Here is a 21,139-nt window from a genome sequence, read left to right on the forward strand (position 1 = left end):
ACCTTACCTGTACCTTTTGATAAAACGACTTTTTCCTAATATATTTAATGTGGTAGGGAAATGCTTCACAGTGATAGATGGATTCTGGTTTTAAAGCACACATAGCACCCCCTCACTGAGTTCTCATTACTAGTTTAAAATCAGATGAAGTTGGATAGTTGGATACCTCTCAGCAGGATAATTCTTTATTGTTGTCATCCTAAAGAAACAAGTGTATGTGATCTTGTTTTCCTTTTCCCATCCTTCTGATTGCTTCTGCAACCTTTAGCACCCTCAAATATGTTGGGCAGAGGAGGTTGAGGGTTCAGCATAAGTTAATTGAAGAAGTTTTGGGGAAAAAAACATAATAATTGAGCAAAAGAAAGGCCATCAATAATGTCTCCAGCAAGAGAAATGCCTGCATATTAATCCTACAATTACCTCTTTTTAATTTGGCCTTCAAGGCAGCTACCGCAGCACTGCCTGGCAGGTCAGTATGTGCCTAGCTGGGAGCCTGCTCTCACCTTGGCCTGGGTAGCTGGGAGAAAGCATCCGGAGGGGAGGTGGAGAGGAGAAGTGGGAGCAGTATTGAAAGTAAAAATGGATTTGATGTTTTTGTGGTGCATAGGAGGAGGATGGAGGAAGGAACTGTACAGGTGTGAGGTTTAGAGAAACAAACGCTATTCACTTTCACTGAACAGCCCATGCTAACAAACATTGTTTAAAGATTTAGGTATCATGTATACCCACAAACTTCACATCAGCAGACACTAGTTTTTAACAATTACATGATACAATAGTATTTGCAGTTTCTAATTGCTTTGGCAACTGTAATCAACTTGTACAATATGCAATTAAAACCGAGGGGTTTTTTTTACCTCAGTTTTTGATATGTATTAGTGGCAGAATGCGTTAGGGTTGTGACGGTAGCTAATCTGATTTTAGCATGGACCAAATATTTCATGAAGAGCTGGATTGAATGCACTTACTCAAATTTGCAATTAATCCCGAAGTAGGAGAGGTGCAATACCTTCAGAGGGTAGCATTATTTCCTAAAGTTGTCTTTAAAATTCAAAGTATGTACTGTAATAAATAGGAAATAAATGCGAAGTAGAGCATTTGAGTAGGAAAATACTGCACAAATGGGTAGAAGAAAGAACTGAGTGGATGATGAGTGACTGCTTCAACTCTCCTCAGCATGGATGAAACATCTCATGTAATATTGTTTCAGGGTCTGGGCATCACACTTGGACAAAGACTGGTCCAGATAAAGAGCAAATAATTATAAAAACTTAGATCCCTGAGGGGAAAAATAGAAATGAGGAAGGAAAAAAGAGGAGGGAAGCTTGGTCAGTCTGTTATAATGTGGGTTTTTTCTCTACATCATGGGTCCCTGTGTTCTCAGGAAACAATAAAGAATGGTTAAGAAATAAGTATCTCTTTCAGATGTCTTTCAGTCTATTTGGGGTAAAAAAGGGGTCCTAGAGATGGCAAAACTGAAACCAAACAGATCTTGAAACAAAGTTAACGGCAGTATTAAGTGTATTGCTACTACTTTTGTCCCAGTTGAGAACTTCTTACGATTCTCCCAGCAAGAGAGGTATGGATTAGTTTGGAGGAGAACCTCTGTTGGCAGTAGTCATGCCCTGGAGGAGCAGCCTGGTAGCTATGGCATCTCTAGCACTGAACCAGTCTAATGCCAGAAATGGTCTGTACCCCTGGCATCATGGTCTTTCTGAACCTGGGCTACTTCATCCTCGGCTTTTACTGCAAGCTCAAATGCATTCTGACTGTTCTTGTCATGTGAAATACTTGTAAAAGTCTGGACCAGCTGAAACCTACCTGCAGTGGCTTAGTAGGGGACACTAGCAAATAAGTGATCTTTCCCTGGGGAAGGAGCATGGGTAAAAGGAAACCTCTTGAGCTTTGTTCCAGACTAATTTTTTGAGATTGTTTCTCCATGCCAGTTTTCCAATGTAATTTTAACAAGCCTTAGTGAATCATTATTCCAAATGTGTTCTGTCTTTTCTTCTATCTGAATTATTTAATGGTTTTGCTCTGAGATTGTCCTGCTGACATTAGAAGAGAGCAGCAGTTCCTAGATTTTCTTATCTTTGTCAGGCAAAAAGCAGATTGGACAAAAGACTACAAATTCTTCATTCCTCTTCTCACTGTACATCCTTTTTTCAATTAATTGCTCTTTGCTTCTGTTTTTGTTTTGCTCATTATTACTTTGGTTGTTTGTCCCTTCTCTCAGCTTAACAAGAACTTTCACATCACCTGTAAGAGGAATGCAAAATGTTGAAATTAAACCTGTAATCTTGTACATTTGAACTAAGATTTGCTCTGGTCTAAAAAGTTACTTTCTAAAGGTATGCCAATACATCAGTCCCTAATGGGGAGTGCTTTCAGGGATGTGCCCATTCTTTATTAGCAGGGTATGAATTGATACTCGTTCTGTGGCCTACACTTGAGATTCTTTGATATAACATTAGTGAGTCTTGGATGTGTCCCTGTATGTTGAAGAAGCATTTGGATCAGAGTCTCTTTGTGTACATACAAAGCAATGACCTCTTCAGTTGCTGTAAGTGGGAAAATAGAGCTGATTAACTTGGCAACAATATAGAAAAGTCTAGCAAATATTGAAACAATTTTTTCTTGGAAAGTAAGCGGTATTTGAAAACAGACAAGCATATATTTCATTTTTATTTGTAAATTAAAGGTTGAAAGCTCCTATTTGTTTGGAGAACTTGTGAGAAGGGTGGGAACCTCAAATATGCTGTTTGAAAACATTAAGGAAGGGGGTAGGATTTGCATTAACTTTGCAGAGCTTCAGACCTAGCTACTGTAAAATTAAAATAGCTACATTTTCAGATAAATATGTGAGCGGGAATAATTTCTTTAGTACCATTACTGATAAAGAATATTTTGAGTTAATTTATGCAACTGCGATAAATTAGGCAGGGGATAAAAATAAACAATGTAGTCTTGTAAAAGAAAAATTATCTTCATTTGAACAACCATAACTTTAAGCACTGTTGCATTTATAAATCTGTTGAAGCCTACTCAGGGGGTCTGTTCACATGAATAAAACTATACATCAGTTTTAAGTGTTCATACCAGTGAACCTAGCATTATTTTCTATTTAAAAGAAAGCTATTGCATAAAATCATTGAAAAAATTATAATGGGTAGGAATTAAGGCACAGATGTGTATATATTTAGTATTAATATGACCTGTACTACATATTATATTTTTATCGTGTGAACTTTAAAATGCAGACCTGATAGAGGAATTGATTTGTAGCAACAACTTTGTCATTTTATAGAATTGTTCATGTAGTGTCTCATTACGAAATAGCATAACACAGTTTTGTAAGTCTCAGCATTTTTGGAGCTTTTTGCTCTATAGTATTGTCAGAGTAAAGGTGGCAATGAGGCCCTGAACTCTTATCAATTTCTGCATTTACAGTTTGAAATGTGTTTTAAAAAAACTGTCAAAAAAAAAAAGAAATTGTCTTAATTGAGAAACCAAAATCCTTACTTATTAAATACTTGCTTTGTTGTTTTGACATTTTAAAATATAAAGAGTAAACAAACATTTGTTGAAAGTAGGTAGTGGCATTCATGATAAAAGGCAGTGAAATACTAAAATGTCATGCAGTACCAAGTCATATGCCCCTATAGTAATAGATTACACTACAGGTCACTTAGTAGGGATCTTCTCAAATTATAGAAAGGGTCAAGCTTAGACATGTCCGTAGTGACAGGGACACTTTTGAAATAATAATATTTTTCTACTTATTTAAATACTTTTGTTTGTTTTATTGTCCTGCTTTTCTAAACTGTGGTTGCTTTGTGACCATAAACCTTACAGTACTGCATTCAGCCTTAAATACAGTATATTTCACTACTGCATGGTTATTAAGGTGGCTACGGTAGAGCAAGGTGTTACACTGTAGTATTTCTGTACAGTCTTGGTCTAATGCAATAGTGATAGAGTTGTGGAAAGAGGTAGCAGGGAACCCGTGTTGACCACCTAATGTCAGCTATTGTTGTCCACTGACTTTGTGCCTGCTTCAGCTGCTCTGGCAGATGTCTCATTTTCTTTGGTCTATGGATAGGATTGTTTTTAATAACAAAATTCTCTTTTGCCCCTCTTCATTGTTCAAGATATGCTGTGATTGCTTTTGGATGTGCCAGCTGTCCCAAACTTACATGTGGTCGAGAAGGCTGTGGAACTGAGTTTTGCTACCACTGTAAGCAGATTTGGCATCCAAACCAGACCTGCGATGCTGCTCGCCAGGAGAGAGCTCAAAGTCTGCGCCTGAGAACAATTCGTTCTTCATCTATTAGTTACAGCCAGGAATCTGGAGCAGCAGGTATTTATCATTAGGTTACTGTGTCTGTAAAATATCTTTTTAGTACATTTGCACATTTAACTCCAAAAAGGAAAGAACTGAATTAGCTGCTTTGTCTTTGTGTTTCAGAAACATAAACCACACAATTTTAAGTTTGAAATTTGAAATTTAAATGTTACAATTTGAAGAACTCTATGACCACAGCACCTGACTTCAATCTTACAGGGTTGTCAACATTTCAAATTGTAGCTGAAGAATGTGAAGTCAAAGAAACTTGCTCCAAAGTATTCTCTGTTTGGCAGGCTGACTTCATTAGTTGTATCACTTACACACTTGGAACACATATTTTATTCATTCTAGGTAAAATTTCACAGGGCTGATTATAATAAAAGCTGTTGAAAATCAGTGGTTTTGATTTGTATTTTTTGCTTTCAAAAGAAATTATTATTCTGGTGCCAGCTCTGATGTTTGACGTGGTTTTTAGTACTAATTTCTGGTTTTCAATAAAATGCTCATCTGTGTTGGTACTAGAAAGCAAACAATTCCATCTTCTTAAAATTGAACTTGTTTGTAGCCCCCCCAGAAAAGAGGATAAACTATTCAGAGTAGTATTTTGCAGAGCAAGAGTCCAGTTTGCTATTGTGGTGAAACTCTGATCTATTTGGCAGCTTTTGTGTCTGATTGACCAAACAAGGTAAATACTTGTGGCAAAGAGTCTCTCTTACACCATGAATGTAGTTAGAGCTGTCAGTCTCCAGTGCAGCCATAGACTTGGGAGTTTCTAATTTGTTGTTTGTGCTGGCTTATTTTAACAAGGCACTCCATCTTGTCCTAAAAATTGCCATCTTGCTCTAGTCTTCAAATAAATTTTAAAATAAAACTTCAGATAAATTAGCATGCTAGCTCCTTTCCTTGCCCTTTCAATCATTTCCAGCACAAACAGCAGTAGCTCTGCCATACCCGTGCTGTAAGAACTTGTTCAGTTTAGTTACTGCCCAGTAGGTTGTGCATCTTTTCTCACCTTGGAATAGCAAGTGCACCATTTCAGCTGCTCACTGTCCTTTTGCACTGGAGTTGGTAGAGATACTGTTTCTGCTAGTTCTACACCTCTTTGGATATTCTTTATACCAATTATAATCCCTCTTTTCCCTTTGTCTTACCTAGTAGCACAGAGGCAGTATAAACTTGGACTAGTAGCTGCAAGTTATTTCTGCTGCTGTGAGTAAATAGCTTGTCCCAAAGTGCAGATGCTAAGTAGTAATGTGAAGGAACGAAGATCACAACTGTGGTTGTGTCAGTATACAAGTATTTCACTGTTGCTCAATGCCCCCTTGTTTGTTAATGATAGAGTTAGTCACTTAACCACATTTTTCAATATTTGACTTGGGAACAAGGAGAGCCTCCAGAATTTTCTTTTTGCTACAAAATTTTTTACTAGGGAGTAAGTAAATATTAAGTAGGGCTGTAAAAGGAACTCGAGCAAGTTGGTGATACCAGAGAAATGCACTTAATGTGGAAGGGGAGATGGATTTAAGATAAGAAGAAATAACAAAGTGGAGACTGAGTATTCAAGTAAAAGATTCATAACAGCATGAAATGTAAAAGAAGATTATATTTAAAGAGCCCATATTATCAGTCCTGTGTTAACATACATATTTAATGGCCAACTCTAATATATATTGCATTAAGCTTAGAAAATCCTTGAAGAGAGTGTATGCATTAACTATTTTGTTACTTGAATATGATCTAACATGCCTTGTTTTTATTAGTTTTACTTGGTCCAAGGTTTACAAATACAAATAGCTATCAATTCATTGCCAAATCAAGATTTGTAAAGCAAGCTTCTTCCATTTTTCAGATAATGGTTCAATCATTTTTCCTAAATGTATGTCTATATTTGGATTAAATCTGCTTGTCTGAAGAAATTATATGATCTTAATATTCATTTTTAAACAGCTGATGACATAAAGCCATGCCCACGCTGTGCTGCTTATATAATAAAAATGAATGATGGAAGCTGCAATCATATGACTTGTGCTGTCTGTGGCTGTGAATTCTGTTGGCTATGTATGAAAGAGATCTCAGATTTACATTATTTAAGGTACATTTAAAAAAATAAAAATCTGTGTGGTTGGTAATTTGTTTTCTAAAGTATATAAAAGTAGATTCCTGGATGCTTTAAGTCTGGCTTTCTTCCTGTTGGAGTAGAGAATTGCAGTTGAAGTATTCATATCTGAGAATTTAGTTTTCAATGCATGTACTTAAATTAGTGCTTTGCTATTTTTTATTTAAAAGTATTTTTCTAAGTTTCGTGCATGCAATGTGTATGTAGTACAATAAATGAAGTGTTATAGATTGACATAACCGCTGTTATTGCTGATGTCTTAATATTGCTGTACTGTCTTTATAGTAAGCAATACAAAAACTATGGTTATATAAGTTACCTGTGAACCACAGACTGGCATGTGGTAATGTGCAATATGCTTCTCTTTTCACTGCATGTTTTGCAACTTAGGCAAAAAAGAAAAATCTGAAGAAATTCTAACTAATAATTGGATATCCATAGTATCTGTAACTCGAACTTAAGAACAATAACTTTGTAACTAGAGAACAGTTCACCACTGTATAGTTATGTTGATTTATTTACAACTTATTTACAGTTTTCTTTCTTTTTCCTATTTAGCCCATCAGGTTGCACGTTTTGGGGAAAGAAACCATGGAGCCGTAAGAAGAAAATACTGTGGCAATTAGGGACACTTGTTGGAGCTCCTGTAGGAATTGCCTTAATAGCTGGCATAGCTATTCCTGCTATGATTATTGGAATTCCTGTGTATGTGGGACGTAAGGTAAAATGTGCTACAACTCCTAACATGCTTCAGGTTTTACCTCTGCATTGTATGACTTAGGTAATACTGTGATGAATGAGGAACAAACTGGGAGCTTATGGGTCAGGGTTAAAGGAAAGGCAGGGGACGGTGATATCATAGTGGGGGTCTGCTACAGGCCACCTGACCAGAATGACCGAGTAGACAGATAGGAGAGGCTTAACAGTGACAAGCTCTGGTCCTTGTGGAAGACTTCAATCACTCAGATATCTGTTGGAAGGACGGCACAGCAGGGCACCAGCAATCCAGGAGGCTTCTGAAATGCATTGACGACAACTTCCTTCTCCAGGTGGTGGAGGAGCTGACAAGAAGGGGTGCCATGCTGGACCTTGTTCTTACCAACAAGGAGGGGCTGGTGGATAATGTGAAGCTGAAGGGAAGCCTTGGCTGCAGTGATCATGAAATGTTAGAATTCATGATCCTCAGGGCTTCAAGGAGAGTGTGCAGTAAGCTCACCACCCTGGACTTTCAAGAGAGCAGACTTTGACCTTTTCAGGCATCTTCTTAGTGAAGTACCATGCGATGATGCCCTGAAGGGGAGAGGGGTCCAAGAATGCTGGTCCATATTTAAGGACCACCTCCTCCAAGCCCAGGAACAATGCATTCCAAAAAAAGAGGAAGACAGGTAAGAATGCTAGGAGACCTGTGTGGATGGACAAGAAGCTCCTGGACAAGCTTAGAGATAAAAAAGAAAATTTACAGGAAATGGAAGAATGGACAGATTGGGAAGAATATGAAGAAGTTGTCCAAGTAGCTAGGGATCAGGTTAGGAACGGAAAAGCCCAGACAGAATTAAGTCTAGCCCAGGACATCAAGGGGAGTAAGAAAAACTTTTTTAGGCATGTAAATGATAAAAGGAAGGCTAGGGAAGATGTGGGTCTTCTCTGTGAAGGGAACAGGAGAACTGGTCATGGAGCATATGGAGAAGGCTGAGGTTCTCAATGAGTTCTTTGCCTCAGTCTTTCCTGGCAAGGGCTTCAGACACACTGCCCAAGATGTAGAAGCTGAAGGTGGGGAGGACTGGGAGAAGGATAATCCACCCACTGTCAGTGAAGATCAGGTTCGAGAACACCTAAAGAACCTGAAAGTGTACAAGTCTATGGGGCCTGATGAGATCCATCCATGGATTCTGAAGGAACTGGCTAGGCCACTCTCCATATTTGAGAGGTCATGGCAATCTGGTGAAGTGTCCAGTGACTGGAAAAGGGGAAACATTGTCCGCATTTTTAAAAAGGGGAAAAAAGGAAGATTTGGGCAACTACAGGCCAGTCAGTCCTGCCTCTGTGCCTGGCAAGATCATGGAGCAGATCCTCCTGAAGGCTCTGCTAGGGCACATGGATAATATGGAGGTGATTGGTGGCAACCAGCATGGCTTCACCAAGGGAAAATCATGCGTGACAAATTTGATGGCCTTTTATGATGGAGTGACAGTATCAATAGATAAAGCAAGAGCAACTGTGTCATTTACCTGGACTTGTGCAAGGCCTTTGACACTGTCCTGCATGACATCCTCGTCTCCAAGTTGGAAGGACATGGATTGGATGGATGGACCGCTCAGTGGATAAGGAATTGTTTGGAAGGCCTCACTCAAAGGGTTGCAGTCAATGGTTCAGTGTCCCAAGTGGAGACCGGTGACAAGTGGTGTCCCTCAAGGATTGGTACTGGGACTGGTACTGTTTAATCCTTTGTTGGCAATATGGAGAGTAGGATGGAGTGCACCCTCAGCAAGTTTGCTGATGACACCAAGCTCTGTAGTGTGGTTGACACACTGGAGGTAAGGGGTGTGCCATCCAGAGAGACCTTGACAGGCTGGAGAGTTGGGCCCAGGCCAACCTCATGAATTTTAACAAGCCAACTATAAGGTTGTGCCTGGGCTGGCACAATCCCAGGCACAGATACAGGCTGGGTAATGAGTGGATTGAGAACAGGCCCGGGGAGGAGGACTTGGGAGTGTTGTGGATGCTCCATCCCTGGCAGTGTTCAAGGCCATGTTGGATGGAGCCTTGAGCAACCTGGGCTAGTGGAAGGTGTCCCTGCCCATGGCAGGGGGGTTGGAACTAGACAATATTTGAGGTCCCTTCCAACCCAAACCGTTCTATGATTCTATGTTCAGTTGGCTATCTTCTCCAGCCCTTAAAAATCAAACCCAAACAACACCCCAAAACCCAAACAAGCCAACTCGACTTGTTTAAGGATATTTGCTTCAACTGTACAGGAAGGAGAAGCAGTCTTTTTGAGAATGTCGTTCCTCTTAAAACAGGCAGAGCAAAACTGAACAACTTCCATTTTCTGCAGCTTGCCATGGAAGTTCTTGCATGCTTTTTCAGAATTGCTTTGGTTTTAACCTCTAGTTTTCCTTGTGTCCCTTCTAATTAAACAATATTTAGAGGAGAAGGAAGGCAAAAAAAAAATCTTTCTTATTTTTCTTAAAAGCAGATAGTTACCAGTATTTTAGTGTAAAATTCTGCTAGTGTGGGTTTGTGCATGCACACATTTAAGCATTTATACTCAGCAGCTTGTTAATTGCCTTGGGCCAGTCCGCTGTGTGGAGCAATGTTCAGTGCGGGTAGCTAGACAGCATCTATCTTCATTTTACTGTTTGTGGGAATCAGCTAGAAATCACCATGTTAATCAGAAGGCATTTGATGTGTTTACTTTCAAAAATGTGAGTAATAGCTTTTAGTATAAAGTAAATGACAAATTGCAAGGAAAACAAAAGATAATTAAATCTCCTATTTGTAATTTAGGATAAAATAGCAAGTTAGCCACATCTTTTGGAAATGATGGCTTGCTTCAGCAGGTGCTAAGTGTCCAGTTACAGGTCCTGGATAGCATAATTGGAAGATTTGTTTATTTCTGCTTTTATTTGCATGGATTCTCACAGTGACTGGCACAGATACATAATTCTGTATTTATTGGGGGGGGGGGGGAGTGTTTCCCTCTCACATGAGCTGTTGCTGCTAGACAGAAAGTCCAGGGATGCAGCTCTTCCGCTGTATTCTCTTTCATCTTTTTCTTTTCAAGCAAGTGCTCCTACCATCTGCTACAGTTGTTTTTTGACCCTTCTATTCTGTTTTGCTTTAGTCCCATACAGTCATTGGGACCTTATAAATGATAAGAGGAAGAAAGTAGTAATTAGCTGTTTCAACCTACTACTACATGTTTTGCTTTTCTCATTAGATTTTGGGATAGGTCCTCATCACTGAGCACCTTTCACACATTAATGGTAAAGTCTCAGAAAGTTAGTCTGTGAGGGCAGCCTCATGAGAATTTCTATTGCACCCCACTGCTTATCAGTCATTTTTCTGTGACTCCTGTCACATGTTTGCACTTCTTTTCAAAGTCTGATGATGGAGATTCTACAGGATCTCCCAAGTCTAATTTTCTTAGGCAAACTGATTTTTCTAACATTAATGTAAATTCTCTTCCTACACTAAATTCTCACTGCCCTATCTTCAGCTGACATAAAGTATCTTTTTGCTTTGCAATATCCTATTACAGATTTGATTATTTTGAAGTCCATTTTAATTCTTATCTCTTAAACAAATCCAGAACTTTTAAGTTTTTCTTGACAAACTATTTTTAGACCTCTGATTCTCCTCTTTTGGATTTCCAGGTGTTCATACTGCCTTTGGTTTTGACCAATTTGAATATAGCAGTGAAGCTGAAGCTGCTGAGTTTAAATGACAGGTGATTCTGTGCATAAAACTGCCAGTTATCCCTTTCAACAATAGGAGATTTTAATTTTGTGCACACTAAAACGTGTGCGTGACGTCTGCTTCTCCCCATCCTCAAGGCTACTTATCTTGTCACAGAAGCAAATTAAATTGACATGACTTTTACTTGAAAAAAAATCAAGTTAAAAATCAAAAAATCAAGTCTACAAGTTCCCAGTTTTCAGGAAGTTAAAGTTCAGTTCACTGGTCTTTAATTCTCAAACTCCTTGGTTTATACCTTTTAAAAGATTATTATTGCAATTTAACTTTTTCCAGCTTTCCTGATTTTTTTTAAATACATCTTCTATGAATAATAATTTTCAAAAATTATTATTAGTGGCTCTGAAATTGGGCCTGCTGTGATATTTTTCAGATCAGTTCATGTAATTACTTTCTAACCTGCTGTCTTCCTACAGATCTTACTCCTTTGTCACCAGTCACCTGGCTCACAGTTGATCTTTAGTGACAACTGAAGGGAAAAAAACCAAACATACCTCTGGTTTCATCTGCTGGCTGTCTTTCCTTTTTGTTAAATAGCAAATTGACCCATTTTGGTCTTCCTCTTACTAGCAGCGTACTTGTAGAATAATTTCTTTTTGACTTTGATGTCCCTTGCTTTTTGTCTCCTCTATTTTAACCTTTCTGATTTTGTTCAGACACCCTCATGCTGTTCCTTTATACTCATTCATAGTAATCTGACCTACTTTCTATTTTCTTAATGTTGCTGCTGCTTCAGTAAAGGAAGATTCGTTGTTCTTTTACAACATTCTGTCTGTCTTCTGCATTGGAAAAGTTTGTGCTTGAGCTTTGATATTCCTTAAGGAAGTGCTAGTCCTCTCCTTTCATAGATTTTTATAGGTATTCTTGTAACCTGCCAGTTTTCTGTGTTTATTGAAATCCCTCTTCTGGCCCAGTATTTTTATTTGGCTATTCTTATTCTTTACTCAGTATTCTGAAGTCTCTTATTTCATACTCATTCCTACCAATGTAACCTTCTATCTTGATGTTTTCAATCAGTTTCTTCTCTGTACCTACTCCCTTCCATTTCTTTTTGTTGCTTTATGTTTAAGGAATCCAGTAGCCTTTGTAGATATCTTTGTTGTATGCCTTTTGGTGGTAAAAATTGCCCATAACAAGTCAAATTCTGTGCCTGAGATGATCCTGCCATTTGCTCAGAGCCCCATGAAACCTGATCTTCGTGGATTTTCTTACATAGTCATACTGTGTAGAGTGTTCACATTCAGTTTTTCCTTCTTAACCCATAGGTATGTTTCATATTTAAGTACTCCCTCACTCTGTGTTGCTCCTTGTATAATGTACCTCAGAGCAAGTAAATAAATGCTTTCTTGTTATAGAGTGCGGTGTCTTATCTGCCCTTTTCTTGCCTCTTACCTGAACATATACAAATACTTCATTTATTCCGGAATGAGAACTACCCTACTAAATGTCTAACTGAAATTATAATTTAGAAAGCACAACATTTAATAAAACTTCCAGCTCATTTTTGTCATTCTTTTTGCAGTAACATATTGATGTAAAAATACTGTAATTATCCTTTTAGTACTCTTTTGTGTTCCTTCTTAGACATAGTGAGGATTAATTTAGCCATATGCCAACCATTAAGACCTATTGTTCCTTTGTAATTACATTTTAACCAAGAATGATGACAAATGAAGTGCATATCCCAGAAGAGCCATGTTCCTAGAGAGAGTAAATGAAACCCACAAAGTAAGAAATCTCTGTAAAACGGTGATCTTTGAAGGCCTTTCAGGTTCATTTGGGATTTACAGCAGCTAAGTTTGAGGCAGTCACATTTTAGAGTTACTGCAGGCTTGAACCATCAGTAAGGGTTTTGGTTAGTAGATTCCTTAGTAAATAGTAGCACAGCTAACACTCAGATTTGCTAAAATATTTCCTGTCTCAACAGCTTGTCATGAGAGGGTGCCAGAGCAGTGGAGTTCTCCCAGGCTGTGTTTGATAAAGGCTGCCTTATCTACAAGATTTTCATGGCTCTTTTATGTCAACCCCTGTTACCATAGATCTAATAATCTGTGAAAGTTTTACTCTGTATTGTTCAGGGGAAAGATAGCTAGAAATAAGAAGTGAAGCATTACAAGAATAAGTTGACCAGATATGATAATTCTTTGATCCTGAAAATTGTCTGCTTTTCCCAACCATGTAATCTGGAGTAATTAAAACAATGATTAAACAAAGAAAGAAAGATTGAGCTCTTCTGACTTGATGTTGAAAGTAAATGCATGGGTTGCTGGATGGGAGGACTTCTAACCTTTAAGAAGTTACCTAAAATTAAGTAATGTATAAATTTTCTTTTCTTTGAGATAAGGAATAAATGGTGACATAGAACATGGATACAGATTCCAAACTATATGTCCATTCTTCCATCCTTGCAGCAATGTATTATTGATGATGATGATAATGTTCTAAAACCCCTTTCTTCTTCTCCCAAGATTCACAATCGGTATGAAGGCAAAGACATTTCAAAGCACAAGCGAAACTTGGCTATAGCAGGTGGTGTAACCTTATCTGTAATTGTTTCTCCAGTTGTAGCTGCAGTAACTGTAGGTAAGCAAATATTATGATTTTGTGTATTGGTAGCACCTTACGACCAGAACGCTATAAGCACTCGTGAATAAAGCATGAGAAGTCCTGTGATTGTCTTTTGTAGGTGAAGAAACTGAGACAAGGAGTCTGAAGTTATACATTTATTGGGGCAGAATGGAGAATACAGTACTTAAGGAAATACTGTATTAAAATGAAGAATTAAAAATAATTTTATCTTGGAAATTGAAGTTTCCACATTGTCATATTTGCCTTTTAAAACTGAAGTATTTGAAGCTTTTCTTTAAACATCTGACCAAGAAAAAACTGTTGCCACAGAGTCTATTAATAGTTGAATAACTTCATATCAAGTTTTTCTCAGAAGAAAAACATAGTCTTTTACACTTAAGATTATATAAATTGCCAAACTATTTGTTGTGCTCTGGGAGTCAGTTTGAATTCTGTCGCATTCTTTCTCATAGACATTGTTGAGGATAGCATTTGGGGAAAACCTGGTTGGGCATTACAAAATACTTGTCTCATTTTACCATGTAATTTCAAGCCCACTGTAAACAAACCCTGATTATTTTTTTGGAAAGGAGTGGACTTGCCAGGCACTGCCTTGCTTATATTTTTTTGCAGCACAGGCATCTTTACAGTTGCACAGCAAGCTGCCATGGATAACTGATTCATGTTAAGACCTGCCATTTAGTTGTAAGCTGGATCAGTCCCCTGATCCAATTCATCACACAGTTGTGTAGGCAGTGTTCTCCCTTGTGCCAGAAGTAATGCTCAGAGAGGAATGAGTGGCCTAAGGAAGACAGGGCTGCTTTTATCAAGTGATGGTTTAAATTGGCCATGAAGCTGTGGCTATAAACTGCTTGTTAACAATGGTGGAGCACTGTAAATGCAGATATGCAGTCATGAAACGGTCTCTGGTGTCTGTCTGTATGCACTGTTCTCATGTAGCTGTGGTGTCAGACCCCTGCTAAACAGGTAGTAGGACACAGTCTCATAGATGTATTTATAAGTCTGCTCTAGCTCATTCTTTCAAGCTTTTTCTTATTTCTGACCAGAGATAAACTTGGCTTTTTAGGGAAAGCAGTTGGGTTTTATTTTGTGGAGTGTTTGCTCTTGCTCTGTTGCCATGAATACATGGCTTCCAGAATAATGACCTTCAGAATATGGATTTCCTTCTTGAATGCTGAGGAATTTCTAGTGAAAGGGACTTCCTATAACTGGAACCCTTCTTTTAGGTTAGACTGAGGAGCCTTTGCATTGGGTCTGCCTCTGTCCTAGCCTTTTCAGAATGTGACAGCTTGTTGCTTTTTGCACTACTGTTTTTCTGTACCTTCTGTGTACTTCCATCAGCAAAGCCATAGAATGGTTTAATTCATATGCCAAAGGAGTAACTTTCACAGTCCACTAGAAGTGATGGGATGAATTTATGTGTATATCTGTGTGTGCTTTAGCCCACAGTTCCTTTCACTGGTTTCCCTTAACTCCTGCCACCCTGCTCCACAGACTCATTTACTTTTAAGGAAAAATTATATAATTAAAATTTTTAAATTGAATCTGTGTGATACAATAAATATGAAATATCCCACAGTAGTAATAATGTTAAGTCCTATTAAATTGGTAGCAAAGCTCTGTCTGACTTCAGTGCATGAAAAATGAAGTCCCTTATTAAAATGAGTAGAGGTACTAACAATTTTAGTTGAATAACAATTGAAATAGATCTCTGCTAGTTCTGCTTCTGAGGTGGAACATTATCACAGTCCCCAGTGGAGCATATATGAACCTTTAAAGTACTTTCATTTTGTTTGTAAAAGGTGTTATGGACATACCAGAAGTATTAATTCATTGAGCATTAAGCTTCTCTGCCTATCAATGCTGATAGAGGTCATTCTGTCTGCTGAAAGTACTTTTCTGCCATTTTACCTGTGTGATTTACAATATTTCTTAATTTTGCTTCCTCCTGGTTTCTTTCAAGTGTGAAATACTAAGTAATCATGGAAAATGAAATTGCTTTTATGAAAGGCTCTAAAATATAAGTCACATTTAATGAAAGACTATATTTTTCTCTGTAGGTATTGGTGTTCCTATTATGCTGGCTTATGTGTATGGAGTTGTTCCAATTTCCCTCTGCCGAAGTGGAGGGTGTGGTGTGTCAGCAGGCAATGGAAAAGGTGTCAGGATAGAATTTGATGATGAAAATGATATAAATGTTGGTGGAACAAATGCAGCTGTAGGTAAGAAAATACAGTGTTTCGTTTTCTGTAAATGAGCTTTGTGTCTTAATGTTTGATGGCCTTCGATACTTGAGTTTTTTGGGGGTTGAGTTTTTTAATTTGCAGATAGGACAACTCCTGCTTGTTTCTGAAAGACCATCCACAGATGAGGGTAGCTTCTCTGTGTTCATGTTGTGCTGTACTGTAACACAAATGTTAAAGCTTTTCTTGCACGTTTTCATCAAAGCCAGACTCAAGTCTTTTCCATCAGTAAAAGTCTGAAGATAAAATTAATGCTGCTTTCTCAGAATCCTGGTTTGTGGAAGCTGTCTGGCTTTTTATCTATAACAGGGGGAACTAAATGCTGATGTGATGCTTTATTTTTTTAATTATGGGGTAATATCCTCTGTGATAAAGTCTCTGTGTTCCTTCACTCCAAGAAAGGTGTGTGTCTTTTTTTGAGTGTTATCTTTTTGTGACACTATGTTTTATAAATCCTTTTTCTCAGCATAATTTCAGGAACGGTTTTCATGATCACATTCTAGAAACTACAAAGTTCTACTTCCATAACTGACAAGCCTTCTTTATTTCTGTCTAGATACCACCTCAGTAGCAGAGGCACGTCATAACCCTAGTATAGGTGAAGGAAGCGTTGGAGGACTGACTGGCAGCTTGAGTGCAAGTGGTAGCCACATGGATAGAATAGGAGCCATTCGAGACAACCTAAGTGAAACTGCTAGTACCATGGCCCTGGCTGGGGCTAGTATAACAGGGAGTCTCTCAGGAAGTGCAATGGTTAACTGCTTTAACAGGTAAGAGACGTGCTTTCTACCCTACGATATCCTGCTGTACATGTAAGCAGAGAAAGTGGTATTACTAGGTTTTTTTGATTTTTATTTTTTTAAATCTGTTCCTATTAAAAGGAACTGTCTCTGGGAGGTAGAGACAGTTCATCTCTGACAAACGTGCTGATTTCCAAGAGATCCTGCCAGACTACAGTCCTCAAAGAGTTTGAATTTTTTTCAGGGTGAGTGGGGCCCGAGATCTTGTTCTCCTGCTTCCCAGGAGAGCAGTCTCTACCTAGGAGTCAGAGGGAGGTAGCTCACGTTTAATACAGTTGGTTTCTCTGGTCAGAAGTCAGGAACTGCTGACTTGTTCAGTAGTCTACAAGTACTAAAGCTGTGCTGTCAGAACACCTGGGTGGAGTGTGGATTCAGACTTAGGCAGGAGGGGAGGCAGCTTGGCACCTGCCTGGCTGAGGTGGCAACTTCTTGTCACTTACGTGCTCAATGCCTCCTGTGAATTCAGGCCTTAATGTTTCTTGGCTGTCTTGTACCCTGAAGAGAAGTAGTGGCTGGAAAGGATTGTTAACATTTAGGGTTCAGCATGGAATATGCTCTTGAAATCAGGTGCTAACACTGCTCGTTTTCTTGAGTAATTCAGAAGTCCAGGCTACATAGAACAAGGAGTGCAGGACAACATCGATAGTTCCCTTGTGATGGGACAGGTGTTTCAGGCTGTGACTGCTGAGTGAGGTATGCCTATGCACTAATTTAAAGAGATGAGAGTGGAAAACAAAACAAAACACTTTCAATTCACTGCCAGAACACAGATAAACAAGGCATTTGGAAAAAAGCTTAATGATTTGATTTCTGGCTTATCTGCTCAGTCCAATTTTAAGATTGCTCAGGTTTCTATTATTCCTGTTTCAGTTAATACAATATAAAGCAGAGTACAGAACACCATTCTCTGCCTGTTAGTTGATTAGTAATAATTTTGCACCTGGAGAAACATGGGAACTATCACATCTTGAACTTACATACCCTTCTGCTTGTTTTTTCCATTTTAGAGTACTGTACACTATCTGCGAAAGAATTTTAGCTAAGCCTGGAAGTTCTTCTAAATCTCAGAGAAGAAAGAATCCAGAACCTCTGATTAACATGCAACATTTTGCTTTGTTGGGAAATTAGTCTGGTTTTGCTTTGGGGTGGTTTTGTTTTATTTTAATCAAAAACCAGTCATTTTTGACAGTGGGAAGAGAGAACCTGTTTTAGTGGGGTAAATATGTGCATCTGGTACTAGAGTAACGAATCAGCTCTACTGCTGAATGGTGGAGAAACTCTACAAGGTGACACTACTTTTCAACTAGTGTGCTTTAACTGTAGTAGCAGTATATGCAACTTTTCTTCTTTCTATCCAAGACTGGAAGTACAAGCAGATGTGCAGAAAGAACGATACAGTCTGAGTGGAGAATCTGGCACAGTTAGCCTGGGAACAGTTAGTGACAATGCCAGTACCAAAGCAATGGCAGGATCCATTCTGAACTCCTACATGCCTTTGGACAGGTAAGAGAAATGTGGTGAAAACAGAAGATGAATAAGCCTTGCTTATTAAAGGATGTTCTAAGCATGCCTTAGCTGTTCTGCTTTAATGATTGAACGTTTGAAAACTCAAATTTTGTTACAAATTGAATTACATATGACTGCTTACATTTTGCCAAGTTTATTTGCAAAGAGAAACACCATCACTGTAGCTCAGTAAAGTGTTTGGTCTTTCACGCTTTGTGTTTTTCTTCAGCCTGTTTATTTGTTAAACACTTCTCTAAAACAAATCACTTCTCTCTAACTTTCTTTGCAAGCTTATTTAGCTTTAACTGGATTGTCTTAGATGACCACTTACACTCACGGATTCTTTCTTTTTCTAGGGAAGGCAACAGTATGGAAGTGCAAGTGGATATTGAGTCGAAGCCAGCCAAATTCAGACACAACAGCGGAAGCAGTAGTGTTGATGATGGCAGTGCTGCAGGTCGTAGTAATGCCGGTTGTTCATCGGCCTGCTTGCCAGAAAGTAAATCTAGTGCCACCAAGTGGTCCAAAGAAACAACAGCAGGAAAAAAATGTAAAGGTAAGCTGAGAAAGAAGAGTAGCATGAAGATAAATGAGACGAGAGAGGACATGGATGCTCAGCTGTTGGAACAGCAAAGCACAAACTCCAGTGAATTTGACTCTCCCTCTCTTAGCGATAGTATTCCGTCTGTAGCAGATTCTCACTCAAGTCATTTTTCTGAGTTTAGTTGCTCAGATATGGAAAGTATGAAAACTTCCTGTAGCCATGGTTCCAGCGACTATCATACTCGCTTTACCACAGTCAGTGTTCTCCCAGAGGTGGAAAATGATCGCTTGGAAAACTCTCCACAGCCAAGTGGAATCCCTGTGCCTGTTCCAACAGCCCCAAGCACTGATGTTCCACAGCTGAGTTATATTGCTGAGGAAAGCATTAATAATGGATCTTCAACAGATGTAGATTTAGGTGTTGGTGAAACACTGAAAGAAACAAACAACAACCATTCACAACATGCTGTGGAATTAAGCACTGCTATTCAGACTGAAATTTAAGCCTGTAAGTGCTGCAAAAATGTATTTACCACTAAAGAACCCTGTCTGAAAGCTGGTTGAATTACATGTGACTTCATAAGTTTCGGGTGACCAGCAGAAGCAAGGTTTTGATAGAACTGCATTTTATATATACTTGTCTGATAAGGCAAAACACTTCATATGGATCTTAGACCTGTGTGAAGAGACATGAAGGCTTTAACCAAGTGCATTACAGCAGTACAAATACGTCCATGTTTTGTATTTCTGCCACAACTTTGCTTGAAAGCATATACTTGGTGTATTTAGATTAAAAACTGGTAAATTCTTAATATGTTAAATGCTGAAATGAATAATATGTCCTGCACTGTTCACTTGGAAAATATGGGGTTTGGGATAAATGGGTGTTAGCTGAGCGTTAGTGACTTAAAACCATTCTTGTGTGAACTCTATTTAAGGGAAGCAAAAATTTTGCAAAGACCTATACAAACATATTTCAACAGTGAATATTCATAATGATAATTTTGTTTCATAACTGGACACACTGTATTTAGAATGCATGTAGAATGAGCCGCATATCTTCAGATGGATGTAGCCTGTGTCAGAAGCGTTTGTATGTGTGTACACTTTGAGCAAGGTTATGGCATTTTACATAATTTTGAAACAGAAGAAATTGGTACTTAATATATGGTGGAATGGAGATGTCACCTGTGAAGAACAGTGGGGTTACTTATTTATTCATGCAACCAACCATGCAGCAGATACGGCTACTATATAGTGTATAAAAACTGTAGAATAACAATCCAGTGATTTATAAGCATTGTAGAAAAGCAGATGCAGTCAACTTTCATTAGGGGGGAAAAACAGTGCCCCATCAATTCTTGGTGCCTTTGGAAAAGACTGGGTTTGAAGTGCCTGGTCGTTTGAGGATTTTACTGTAATGTTTTCCAGAATGTCCTCTTTGGCCACCTTGGATCACAAAAGAAAATTCTAGTGAATAAAATGACTGTGGTAGATAAATGTATAATAATAATGAAGTATTAGCCTACCAAAGACTCACTCAGGCTTTAGTGGACATGACATCTCTTTGCAAGACATGCATATCTTCAGTCCCAGAATCAAAGTGCAGTGCAATGACTGCCCAAATGCAAAGATGGGTTCCAAATATGCTGGCTTTTTTTGTTTTCTTTTGCGTATGGAAGATGTACAGCTGAACACAAGCTGAAGTTGGCCAAAGCGCCTGCACTGTTTAACATTTTTTTTGCTATGTAATTCACTAAAATGGAAAAAAAAATTGTGAATATCAGAGTAACAGTTAACAATGTTCTGTCTTGTTTCATGTATTGCCATTATGGTGCTACTGGAAGTTTGGTTGGATAAAAAGAAAATGCCATGAGCTGCGGTCCTCTTCCATGACTTATCCTTACCAGTTTCAGTAATATGCTTATAACACTAGTGCCAGTTATGTTATTTGGTAATGCTTGTTACAGTATTTGTATATTTGCAATTCAGTTTTGCTCAATAATATGCGTGTAAACTGCATATCTGAAATAAATGTCTAAATACTGACTTCTAGTGGTCCTTTGTTTAGTGTGCTGATTAGCCTTTTAAAAATGTGTGTGCTCCTAGAAGGAGCTTTTTTTTTGTAAGGTGCTGAATGCTGTCATCTCTTGTTGCCTTTAAACATTTTTATTTTGTTAGGTGTGGTTTGGAAGTTGAATGCTCTGATACTTTGAAATACAAGATCTAAATTTAGTTGCATTTTGTACAAGGCTTCAACATTAATTCTTTTCATCTTACTGTATAATTGGAGCTGCCTCTGTGGCAGACAGGACAGTAAATGGTTTTCTTGAGAGGATGCATCTTTGGCATAAGCATATTACTCTTTAAACAAAATTGTACCATCTTGGCACAAGTGGACAGGCTATGGTTAGGTTGTTGAGCTAAACTCAAACTCCACTTCCTCCATCTAAAGTGATGCTCTTCTCAGTTCACGCAGTCTGTATGAAGTTCATTCTGCAACACTGCAGGTTGGCCA

The 21,139-nt window shown here is 38.4% G+C and overlaps 1 protein-coding gene across 3 annotated transcripts in view; it reads left to right on the forward strand.

Annotated features, from left to right (window-relative positions):
- Positions 1-20,663, forward strand: part of RNF19A (ring finger protein 19A, RBR E3 ubiquitin protein ligase) — a 61,622-nt gene extending 40,959 nt beyond the window's left edge. For all 3 annotated transcript variants that reach the window (XM_074898639.1, XM_074898638.1, XM_074898640.1), the window contains exons 3-10: positions 4,152-4,360; positions 6,296-6,440; positions 7,023-7,185; positions 13,409-13,523; positions 15,590-15,751; positions 16,329-16,542; positions 17,932-18,075; positions 18,435-20,663. In XM_074898639.1, the coding sequence (XP_074754740.1) occupies positions 4,152-4,360; positions 6,296-6,440; positions 7,023-7,185; positions 13,409-13,523; positions 15,590-15,751; positions 16,329-16,542; positions 17,932-18,075; positions 18,435-19,125 (1,843 nt within the window). In that variant the 3' untranslated portion in view covers positions 19,126-20,663. The remainder of the gene's footprint in view (positions 1-4,151; positions 4,361-6,295; positions 6,441-7,022; positions 7,186-13,408; positions 13,524-15,589; positions 15,752-16,328; positions 16,543-17,931; positions 18,076-18,434) is intronic.
- The last annotated feature ends 476 nt before the right edge of the window (positions 20,664-21,139 follow it).

Source organism: Athene noctua, chromosome 2, assembly GCF_965140245.1.
Source record: "Athene noctua chromosome 2, bAthNoc1.hap1.1, whole genome shotgun sequence".
Lineage (NCBI taxonomy): Eukaryota > Metazoa > Chordata > Aves > Strigiformes > Strigidae > Athene > Athene noctua.